At 41.5% G+C, this 11,521-nt stretch overlaps 1 protein-coding gene across 1 annotated transcript; it reads left to right on the top strand.

The window, feature by feature from the left end:
• Nucleotides 1-3,328: 3,328 nt before the first annotated feature.
• LOC124672888 (oligouridylate-binding protein 1-like) lies at nt 3,329-7,806 on the top strand. Its single transcript, XM_047209047.1, has 12 exons — nt 3,329-3,472; nt 4,533-4,594; nt 4,798-4,900; nt 5,011-5,087; nt 5,197-5,258; nt 5,348-5,438; nt 5,677-5,752; nt 5,842-5,872; nt 6,246-6,365; nt 6,647-6,732; nt 6,936-7,109; nt 7,253-7,806. The coding sequence occupies exons 1-12, from the start codon at nt 3,344-3,346 to the stop codon at nt 7,514-7,516; spliced, it is 1,275 nt and encodes a 424-aa protein (XP_047065003.1). The 5' UTR covers nt 3,329-3,343; the 3' UTR covers nt 7,517-7,806.
• Nucleotides 7,807-11,521: the final 3,715 nt, after the last annotated feature.

Below are 11,521 nucleotides of genomic sequence, written 5' to 3'. Positions count from 1 at the left end.
AAATTAGATAATGACTATAGATAAATCTCAATAAGAGGAACATGTAAAGCTTGCAGAATATGTTTTCCGCAATGAACCCGAATCTGGGCAATATGATTTTTGACAATGTGGCAACTGAGTGTTCTGGAATGAGATTAGGAATATTTTCACATAGATATTGTGAACTTAAAAAGGTTGTTAGTTGTTACCATCCCCTGGGGACTTTGGCGTTGGATGAATGATGAAATTTTCAATCCCAAGGAGTAGATTAATAAACAAGTATGGCGTCTTATTGGAACTTCCAACAAGGAATGGAATTTTTTTCAAAGAGGACGCATGAGTGCTAGATCAGGTCGAGTGGTGCCTGAAGTTTATGTATGTTGTCATGCTTTTAAATGGGAGTGGTTAATTGTATTCACTGTCCCAGACGATCAAATCACGTGGATAGGAGCTATGTATTTTCATAACTGATAAAAAGGATTGTCAACAAGGGAATTTGATTGAAAAAAGATACAGACAACTTAACCCACAGTAAAACAGACACCCTCAGCACATCAATTTCAGCAAACTGTTCTGAACACCGGCAGAACAATGGAGCGGCACATGTGTTAACTAAGATAGGCTGCGAGAATAAAGTTTATAATGAGTGGTATGAAGTAGCTCCAGATTGTGTGGAGAACCAGATTGTTCGTGACTTGGTTTCTGTTTAATATATAGCAACCTAATTCTCAAAAAAAAAAAGTCAATTTCAGCAAACTGTTCTGAACACCGGCACAACAATGGATACCCAACCACGATAAAGAAACAACTATCTCATAGCTTTGCTTGAAAAATGTCCTTGTCACGTCAGGAAACATTATGTCATGATGATAACAAATGCACATCTTGAACCACATGGTCGACCTTCTGGTTGGCTCACGAACACAGTTTAACTTGTAGTTCGAAGAGCTAGTTGTCGTGATATTTGCCAATTTTCGGTTTCACAAGCCTTATATTCAATAGTCATTGTGCAAGTTTACGCGCAAAGTCACTGATGCGTGTTGTTTACGTTTGTCTCGAGAGAAGAATCACAAAATTTAGCTATCCAAGAAGTAGATACATTCTCGGCCTCGCGCCAGAATGGTAATGGTCGCTATATGTGGTCTAAGAACTTATTTAAATTATTTATTTTTTTATATTTTTAATAGCATACATAATTATTATCTATAGATCCCTGATTTTAACGTTCGGAGACATATTAAACGGACCAAGAGAGACGACCAGGAGGCGGCGACAACCACAAGATCCATCTAGGGTTTCGTTCTTCTCGCCGGAGATGCCGTTGGTTGGCTCCGCGTCCGGTGGCACTGGGGTCTTGGAGGTGTGATGGACCACGGTCCCTCGCCGGCGGGGAGCTTCTGTTCTTAATATTGTTTGCTTTTTAGTGTCTTTTTTTTATGGTGAGGTGACGACTACATCTTGAAGTCAGAATAAGGTTCTTCTTGTCCTATCCTCGCTTCGGTGGTGCATCTAACATTGGCGGAAGGCACGTGGAGTTTTGTACCCGTCGAATCGCATAGGATGCGGTCGGTTTTCATGTTTGTTGGTGTGGTTTTCATGTCAGTCTCTTCCAATTTATGGTTGTCATCAATCACAGTGGTTGCTTGCTCTGGTGCGCTGGTTTTTTGGGGCCTTAGCACGACAACCTCCTGTATGTCTACTACAACAAGCTCTACTGCGACAAATTTTGTTCGGCTCTAGCGATGGAGGGGCGAGGATAGCGGCGCCTTTGGCTCGTGCTAGTATCTGTAGTCGTCGCTAGGCGGTTCGAGTACCAATTTGTATGTTTTATTATTTATTATTTATACTTTTTTTTGAATAGGAAAGGTCCCGAAGGACAGAGAGCTGCATTAAGTCAACACGGTTACAGACCAAATTACAGGAAGGGCCTCTAAAGGACATGAAATAATAGACCAGCCGTTTGAGTTTGCATACAGGACCCTAGCATAAAAATTGAAAACGCGATCAGGTCCCTGGTCGTCGCCAGAGAAAGGACTCCGCCATCGACTGTCGTCCACGCCGCCGGGAAACAAGCCACTTGGGGCGCGATCAGCAAGGATTGTTGACGACGAGCCGGAGAAAAGCCTCCATGTGGAGGTAGATATCCTGGAGAAGGGCCGCCCTTCGGCCATAATATGCAGGGGCAGGGCGATGACGCCGACAGGAGTCCCCTGGTAAAGAGCTTCCCAGGAAGAACGCCGCCCCGACTGCGGCGTTGATGACGCAGGCGCAGCTCCAAAGCACTTGTGACACCGCAACCAGTGCGGAGAAGCAGCAACACCGTTGTTGTCCTCACCCTCGCCGCCACAGCCGGCCTAAGGAACAGCTTCGGTGTGCTACCTCTACACCAGAAGCAGCAGGGATAAGACCTCCAGGAAGAAGATGGGTTGGTGACGACGTGACTGTGCTCCTCCTCGCCTCCATGGCTGGCCAGGAGCTCCTCGACGACGTTGTTCGCTGGCGTGCGCGCGCTTTTCCCCTCGCCTCCAAGGCCGGCCAAGAAAAGACGCCGCCCGCCGCTTCCGCGCTGCAACAGGTGGTACACCGCCTCTCTTTTATTAAAGGGAGCGTCAGTCCTCTTCTCCGCTCTCCCCTGCGGCCATCGGAGAAGAAGAGGAAGCAAGAGAGGCCCTAAAACAGCTGAGATCCAGGCGGCCAGATCCCTTCCTCCGCTCCCACTACCGGGCATCAAGCCCCCTACCAGCATACTGCCACTAAATCTACCTACTCTATTTACTCCGGCGCCTCCCCTCCGCCCATCTCTACCGGCGTCGCCGGCGAGATCGGCCTCGGGTCGGGTCGGCTCCCTCGAAGGAGCTCTCATTTACTGTAGATAAGAGAGAGAAAGGAAGGGGAAATGAGCTCTTATTTATACTAATCTTGATGATTATTAATAGATTGGCAATCCTCGCAACAAATAATGACTTTTTTTTTTTGCAAAAGTAACTACTACAATTTTTTGTGGGCTGAGGTAGTCCTCAAAGTAATTAACACTCTCTTTTTTTACTACACGCATGCTTCATCGTATCATCAAGGTTGTAAATGGCTGATCTTGCCGAACGACCAAAAAAATTAATTAACACTCGATAGTACTGGTCGACAGTCACCTGGAGATCAGGATTAGCAGGGATGATTGCTTCTATCCGAACAGAAAAACAATCAAGCGAGATTCCAGGCCCACGTATCCAGGGACAGACCTCCGAAAGAGGAAGCAAAACAAACTCTGCCGTTTATCTCTCTCTCCACCCGATCTTCTAGACCCTTCCTTCCCCTCGCCTCTCGTGCTCGTTCTTCTACCAATCTACCGCCGCAGCGGGGGCGCGCGATGCTGCCCCAGCAGCAGCAGAACCAGGCCGCTGCGCTGATGCAGCAGGCGGCCGCGCTGCAGTCCATGTACCCGATGCCACCCCCGCCGCACCACCACCTCCTCCTGGGCGCCGCGCCGCCGCAGCAGGTCTGTACCGACAACTTACCCTGTCTACTCTCCACCGTGCCAGCACGGCAGCGCCCCGCGAAAATTGGCTTGGATTCCCCGTGTTTGGTCTGGTCGGTGGTTGGTTTTATTTGTAGATGAGCCTAGTTCTCGAACTTCAGAGTTCTAGGTGTTGGGTTCCTTGATTCTGTCTTATGATCTCGGAGGCACTTCGAGTTGCATCAGTGTATGGTAACAGAGGCGATCAATGAGCTTGGGGATTCGTGGAATTTTGCTAGTACTCTGTGTGTCTCCAGTGTCTGGATGGACCAGGTTCTGAGGACAGTAGTTCCCAAACTTTGAAAGAGTGGTCTCGACGTGAGGCTGAGTCACCCCATGGTGAAGATTCACGGATGCTTAGAATGATCAAATTCATCCAGTTTCTTCTTTAGGGTAAAAGTAGCAGAGCGAATGATCTGAAGGTGCTTAGTGTTGGAATCCATGGGAAACAAAATTTTTAGGACAAGCCAATTAAGCAACAATTTGCAAGTCATATGGACTTTTTTTTTAACATACTTTAGTGAATGAGTAGCAAGTAACTGAGAAGTGTCCGGTGCTACGATTGACTTTGATGCTCCGTTTGCTTGTCATGCTCATTTGGTGGAAGGCCGCTAATTTGTCGATTTCTACTATTGGTACCTTTTGGTTGATTAATTAAATATATTCAACCAAATCTGGGTAGGAATCACATCAACCATGGCGCTCTGTTGCATGAATTTTACCAACATGATTTTGTTTGTAAAGTATTCACCGCTCATTACTGCCTCTTTGACATAAACATGCTTATATTGTTACTTGACAATTTCCAATATTTAGCATTCAAGCATACACTTTTGGCCAATAAATTCCTAACAAATAATGTAGAATTTTTATTTCCAATGTTGCATTTAGCCTATTGTAACCTCCCGGCGGTATCTATAGACGCCGTGAGTAGCTCATATACAATGGCCCTTCTTTTCCTTAAATTTTTGCGCGTCCATAGATTTGTCCTTTCTTTCTTTCTTCCCTTGTTTTTACCTTTATTCATTTATTATTTTTGCAGATAGAACCAATTCTTACTGGAAATCTGCCACCTGGTTTTGATACGAGTACATGCCGCAGTGTGTGAGTCCCATTAGTGACTTTTTTTTGCATGCTTTGAACTGCAGATCCATTTTGGATTTCTATTGCCTTTTGCTTGCACACGTGTAGTGCTATATCACATAGTTTCACTTGCTCTTTCATGGGCATTTCATTTATCTGTGTGGCAAATACTATTGCAAGCATGTTCACCTTGTTTTCTGATCTTACATGTTTGTATAATTTAGGTATGTCGGCAATATTCATGTTCAAGTGACAGACGTATTTCTCCGGGAGATTTTTCAGAGTGTTGGTTCGGTTGACGGATGCAAGCTTATAAGAAAAGAGAAGGTAGTTTCGTTAATGTTTTCTGTTAGTGCAGTTATGTTGCTTTTAGAAGAGGAATATGGTTCAGTTTAGAGAATCACATGATTGACCATTTGAACATATCCTTTCTGCAGTCCTCTTATGGTTTTGTTGACTACTATGAACGCAGATCAGCTGCCCTAGCAATTTCGACACTTAATGGGAGGCAAATGTGAGAAATGATTTTAGCTACGAACAGCGCCGCTGGCTCTATTTTTCTTGAAATTTTGTTTTTTTACTTGTTTCCAGTACTATGTGCTTACTGGAGAACATTATTGCAGTTTTGGGCAGCCCATCAGAGTTAATTGGGCATATGCTAGTGGTCAGAGGGAGGATACAACAGGTTAATACTACTGTTTCTTTGAGCCAGTATTTGAGCATCTTTTGCCATATAACTTTTCGCCAATATGGTATTCTTTATTCTTTCTGCAGACCATTTCAATATATTTGTTGGTGATCTTAGCCCTGAGGTTACGGATTCGGCATTATTTGCATTCTTCTCAGGATATTCCTCTAGCTGCTCGTAAGCGTTTCCTACTGCATTTTATTCATTAGTTTCTTTTGCTATTGGGTTTAATTAGCTTTCCATAATTTATACTCCTCACCTATAATATTGCAACGGTGTTGTTATACCTAATATTCGTCGATTGGCAGCGGTGCTTGTGTTGTCACTTTTTTACCTATTTAATTCGTTTTTCAGTAATTTTAATTAATTGAGTGATGGTGTCCGAGATTAAAATTGAATGATTTGTGCTATGTAGTGATGCTCGAGTTATGTGGGACCAAAAGACCGGAAGATCAAGAGGTTACGGTTTTGTTTCCTTTAGGAATCAACAGGTGTGCTGATTCTCAGTCACAGCCATCTGAATTTGTGCTTTGTGCGTTCCTGTTTTTTTGTTGCTGAAATCACTCTATTTCATCCGCAGGATGCACAGATTGCCATAAATGGCTTAAATGGTATGCCCCTCAAAACTTTTCTTGTTCAACTACGTGCCACCAATATGGATACACCTATTGGTATCGGGCTGATACGGATATAGAAATAAGCATCTTGAAAAAGCTCTAATACGGGGATATATTTTAGCTTTTAAAAATAAGAAATAAATATATCTAGTTGCTAGGAACAATAGACTAGCAGATTACCTTGTTCCAAAGCTAGCCCTATTCATTTGTGGGTAGTGAGGATTTCGATTTGCTGTGACTGTAGCCCTATTGATTTGATATTTTCCACGATTGAGAACCTTTATATAAATGACATTGTGAGTAATGCCAGTCTCTTAGTTCTTAGAATCTTTATGGCCAAAAATTTATAAAATAACATCATTTGTAGGTCAATGGCTCGGAAATCGGCAAATTCGTTGCAACTGGGCAACAAAAGGTGCCAACAGTGTCGAGGACCAGCAAACATCAGATTTGAAAAGTATAGCTGATATAACTAACAATTTCACAGGTATCATTGTATAAACCTGTTGCATTTTTATTCTATTGAGATCCTTTAGTTCCTCAAATTTGCTAAGATGTTAGTTTTGAAAGATGGGTTCTGTAGAATATTAGTCCTTTGGTATGTCAAGTAATCTTTTAGTTAACAATAGTTTTCATAAATGTGTCATTGGTTCATGCTGATGTTGAGGTAACATATGTATTGCCGTTCATTCTTCATGGTAAGACATACAAAGGCTTTCCACAATCCATATGCTGAGATTTTTTCTATCCATTATTTTTCTTGTTCAGAAAATGGGAAGGACAAAGCAAACATAGATGCTCCAGAGAATAATACGCAGTACAGAACTGTTTATGTTGGGAACCTTGCTCATGAGGTAGTCTCTTCAAGCATGCTCCTGTCAATCCACCTCTTATCGCCATTCACTTGCTTGGATCATATACACTATAACTCCACTGTTACACGAATCACTTTGCATGTTGCATAGTAACCCTGTGGCAAGAACTCTAGTAAGTTTCATGACTTAGATCCCACCTGTCCCAGTTGCCACCCTACTGATTCCTGATATCTTAATAACAGGTTACTCAAGATGTGCTCCATCGTTTTTTCCACGCACTCGGTGCTGGAGCATTGGAGGAGGTGCGTGTCCAGCATGGTAAAGGCTTTGGATTTGTGAAGTACACCAACCATGCAGAAGCTGCCTTAGCAATTCAGATGGGTAATGGCCGTATTTTGGGCGGTAAACCGATCAAGGTGAGCGGCACCTTTCCTACTTAATGTTTCTGTACATATCATCTTTAGCTGGCTTTTCATTTCTTCTTGTAGTTTTCGCTAGTATTTTCAATTGGTTTCCTGATTTCAGCCGCAATACTGATTTCCCCTCTTTTATTCTGCAGTGTTCCTGGGGTAACAAGCCCACACCAGCTGGTACCACCTCTGTGCCTCTGCCTCCACCCGCTGCTCCTAGCCTCCCTGCTGCAGCCGATCTCCTAGCATATCAACGGGCCATTGCCTTGAACAGGATGGCTTCAACCCAAGCATTGATGCAGGCTCAGCAAACAGCTGTGGGGATGAGCGTCACGAATCAGGCAATGTACGATGGAACTTTTCAGAACGTTGGTGCCTCACAACAGCAGCAGCAACAACTCATGTACTACTAATTCCAGCCTTCTCGTTTTTGTAATTTGTGACCCAGATTTTGTGTTTTTTTTTTTCTCATATGTGCTCACACTACTTTCCGGTGTCGCTGTCCGGTTTCATGTTTTTCTTTGACTTGGTAGTATCTCTCGTTCTGTGTAGTGATGCTGATGCAAGCGGACCATTTTTTTTTTTTTTTGAGATGAAGCTGACCTAATACCGCATGTTTACGCCATTTTCCCAGATGTATATGGGCCATTTCCCTTGACTGATTCATGTTATCAATAAGCAAAAAGGTGCTCTTTTTTGTTTATGCGAATCCATGTTCACTCCCCATAAGTTTCTTAGCACTTATGAAGGCAAAGTGTTGATGTGACACTATAATTAATGATGAAAGAGAGTAATGCATCTTAGCTATAGAAGTAAATCTTAGCTACTTCCTCCGTCCCATAGAATTTACGCGTATCCCTAGGTTGTAAATTTGATAATAATACTACACGATATATATTACAAAATATATATCATAAAAAAGCTCAGATGTTCTACTTTCTAATGATATAATTATTATGTTGTACAATTGATATTATGTTAACCAAATCGATAATTTAGGGATACGCGCAAGCCCTATGAACTGGTACAGAGATATTAGAAGTAACATATCACCTCTATACGCTATCATGGGTAATGAACATTACTCTAGGCCATACCTGGCCATGGGCAGCCCGGCCGGAAAAACTCGGGCCTGGACCTGAAATTGTTGGCCCAACAGCCGGGCCGGGCCGGGTCTGGATAGCCCGAAAACATGATTTTGCACTACGGCCCGGCCCGCGGCCCAACGGGCTTGGTGGGTATTTGGTCGGGTCGGGCCGGGCTTGGGCCTATTTTTCAGCGACGGGTTTTCCCCGACCTGGCCCGACACATGAACAGGTATACTCCCGGCAAACAATACACTTGTTCTAAATATAAAATATTTGTAGATTTTGAACCAAAAGTCTATTTTTTGCATATCTGAGTTCCTAGTGAAGAGAGTTTCAAAACAAGAGTAATATTGAACATATTTTGATAATATTTAAAAATTGAATTTTCAAACTTGGTGAAACTTTGAAAAAACCTTCTAAGATCTGGTGAGTTTTCTTGTTTGGAACAATATATTTCAATGTGTTTCTACTTTTGTTGATCATAGCTAGAAAATAATTGACAAATTTCTAAGAGCTCAAACAATAAAATATATTAATGAAAAACAACATTTCGAGTTCAAATCATAGCGAAAACACATAATGGTTGCACTAAAACAATAGTGACCACAATTTGGAGACATAATATTTTAATTTTGTTTCATTAGGTTTTATTGTGAATCATGATGTTTCATTGTGTTTTGGAATTTGGGTTTATTTAGTTTTTGCTAATTTTGCGCTTGTTTAAAAGATATCAACAAAATAAAACATAGGTTCAAACAAATTGTTATTTTAAAATTATTATGACATACACACCCCTTTTAAATTTAGGCTTACAAATAAAATAAGTGGAGAAATGGATGGGAGAGATAGTATGGGGTGTCATAGGGATTGCATGCAAAAGATTTTCCATGTCCGAATCTCAAAGCAACCACCAAGGGTCTAATGGTGCATGAATGCATGATATCTAGCGTGCATGCTAGAATAACGTTTCTCTATCTCACATGCATGAACCTAAAATTATTAAATGCAAGCTTGCTTGATGCAACTCTTAAAAAACAATACATTTAGATTATTGTTTCTTAGAAAACATCAGTTCTTAGTATATTGTGTTAAAGATGATGCATTGGAGAAGGCCAAGATGTTAATCCATGATGGCGGTCTATGCATCTTTGGACTCCACTTGGTACAAACAGTTGGAAGGAGAACAAACATTAGAACAAGCGGCCGGGATACGAACCAACATTTATAGATGATTTGATTAAGTATAAAAAAGTATAACCTGTTTAACTATGCTACTTAATTTACTTGTATTTGTCAAGTAGAAACGAGCATTGTGCTATTGCACAAAACATTTGAAGGCCCCATTATATAAATTTTTGTTGTTGAAGGAAACAGTAGGCTATATTAATTAGGTAACAAAGTTTTTTTACAATGGATCGTTATCACTAAGGTGTTGGCTCGCGTAAACACCCGTTAGACTCATGCGTACCTAAATTTTTCTAGAGTCACAATGCATTGATTGTGTTTATGTTTCACATGTTTTACCGTTTGGTGAACTACCAGTTTCCACTTCTATGGTATTTTCATGCCTGCAACTCAACACATTACAATTATTTTGTGGCCTAGTTCCATGATTCTTCCGAAGATATATACACCTTAATTTGATACGAATACCTAAAAGAAAAAACACATAAAATTCGAGCAACGGTCAAATGATAGTCAAAGCCCAATCACAAGTAAACCGATAAAGATCCTCGTCTCATTCTTCATGCATAGGAATTCTAGAACGAGCTTCAAGTCGATTGTTGTTTCATAGCTGAAACTAGAAATTTACCATGCCAATAAAGGTCACCACGCCGTCTTTTGTCATCAGAAACTCTAGAGGGGGTCCCCTCGTCATTGGTAGCCAACCGAGCACTAGGAGAAGAGAGGAACCACCTATCTACATTGAGCACGTATTTGTGTGTCATTGCTAACAAGGCGACATTTTGATTGTGGAATTGTTCCCTACGATAAATGTTTTACTGCCATGGTGTGATTGTTGGGACCAAGACAGTCGACATAGGGGAGAGTGATGCGCTTTGATTCCATTGGCTACCGATTTTATATTCTCAGTTTTACACTCGTGAAGCTCTTTCTCTAGAGGTAAAGTTCTTCCTCTATAATACCACGACCAACCTCTCTATTGTAAGGGCTATGTCCCTGACAAATCAAGTTCAATAGTTTTAGGTTCTCACATATTGGAGGCATGACTCAAGGGGCTTTTCAAGTTTTGCTTTTGTTGTTTAGCATTTTGCAGTTTCTTAAAGGAGTTTTGAGGAACATCATAATGTATAAAGGTGGATTATAGACCATGATTTCAAAATTTGCTACTCCCTCTGTCTCATGAAAATTTGTGTGAGATTTATCAAAATTTGAATGTATCTAGATGCTATATCGTGTCTAGATATACCCAAATCTAGACAAATCTCAGACAACTTTCATGAGAAAGAGGGAGTATATAAATTTTATTTATCGGTGGGTGTTTTATCTACTTGATCTATTATACTATTGTTAATTTGTTAACGAAATTAAATTCAGAGGGGAAAATGATTGTCGTACATGAAGTAAGGAGCAAGCTGTGTACTGGGCAGCTAAATCACAACAATATTGCAAGTCTGTGAAGGGATGGGAAGGGAGGACAACAAAGCAAACTAGATGGAATGTACCGAAGGAAGATAGACTTAAAATAAACTTTGACGGTGTTTTTCAGCCTGACACGGGAGCTGGTGGATGGGGTTTTGTTATTAGAGACAACAATGGTATTCTAAGGAGGTCTCGAGCGGGGCACATCACGCATGCTGAAGCCCAGGGCTCCAAAGCTGTCGCCGCGGCGGCCTTTTGGGGACTTGGACATGTCCATCTCGAGTCAGATGTACAGAATCATATAAGTGCGTTGCATGGCAAAGAATTCGATCTAACACCGGAATAGATTCTCTACCGGTGTTATCGTATTGTCCTAGAAACTGTAATAAACTGTCACATGTCCTTGCGAATGTTGGTATGAGTCGGAATGATATCAGGTTACTCTGGCCACAATCGTTACCGAACTTTGTAACTTGTAATGTCTTGGTGGTTCAGCACGTTGGTTGAGTCGTTAATTTAATGGAATATTTGTTCCATCTATAAAAAATGTTAACAAAATTGGATCATTTGCTGAAATCGTGGATGCTGTAAATTTTTTTATTTGTGAATATAGTTTTGCCATTCAGTATAAAACATTGACACCTTTTTTCTTCTCCCTGCAATTTTTTAGAATCAAATGGGCCTTAGTTTTTGTGTGGAGAGGAGCCGCACCCAAGCAAAGCCCCT

This window comes from Lolium rigidum, chromosome 7, assembly GCF_022539505.1.
Source record: "Lolium rigidum isolate FL_2022 chromosome 7, APGP_CSIRO_Lrig_0.1, whole genome shotgun sequence".
Lineage (NCBI taxonomy): Eukaryota > Viridiplantae > Streptophyta > Magnoliopsida > Poales > Poaceae > Lolium > Lolium rigidum.
Note: the sequence above shows the minus strand (reverse complement) of the source record. Positions and strands in the feature narration are given on the sequence as shown.

What these genes read in the sequence shown, in the direction of transcription:
- LOC124672888 (XM_047209047.1), top strand. Translation starts at nt 3,344, where the DNA reads ATGCTGCCCCAGCAGCAGCAGAACCAGGCCGCTGCGCTGATGCAGCAG. An exon ending in ACGAGTACATGCCGCAGTGT is followed by an intron (nt 4,595 to 4,797) that starts GTGAGTCCCATT and finishes TGTATAATTTAG; the next exon opens with GTATGTCGGCAATATTCATG. An exon ending in TGGGCGGTAAACCGATCAAG is followed by an intron (nt 7,110 to 7,252) that starts GTGAGCGGCACC and finishes TTTATTCTGCAG; the next exon opens with TGTTCCTGGGGTAACAAGCC.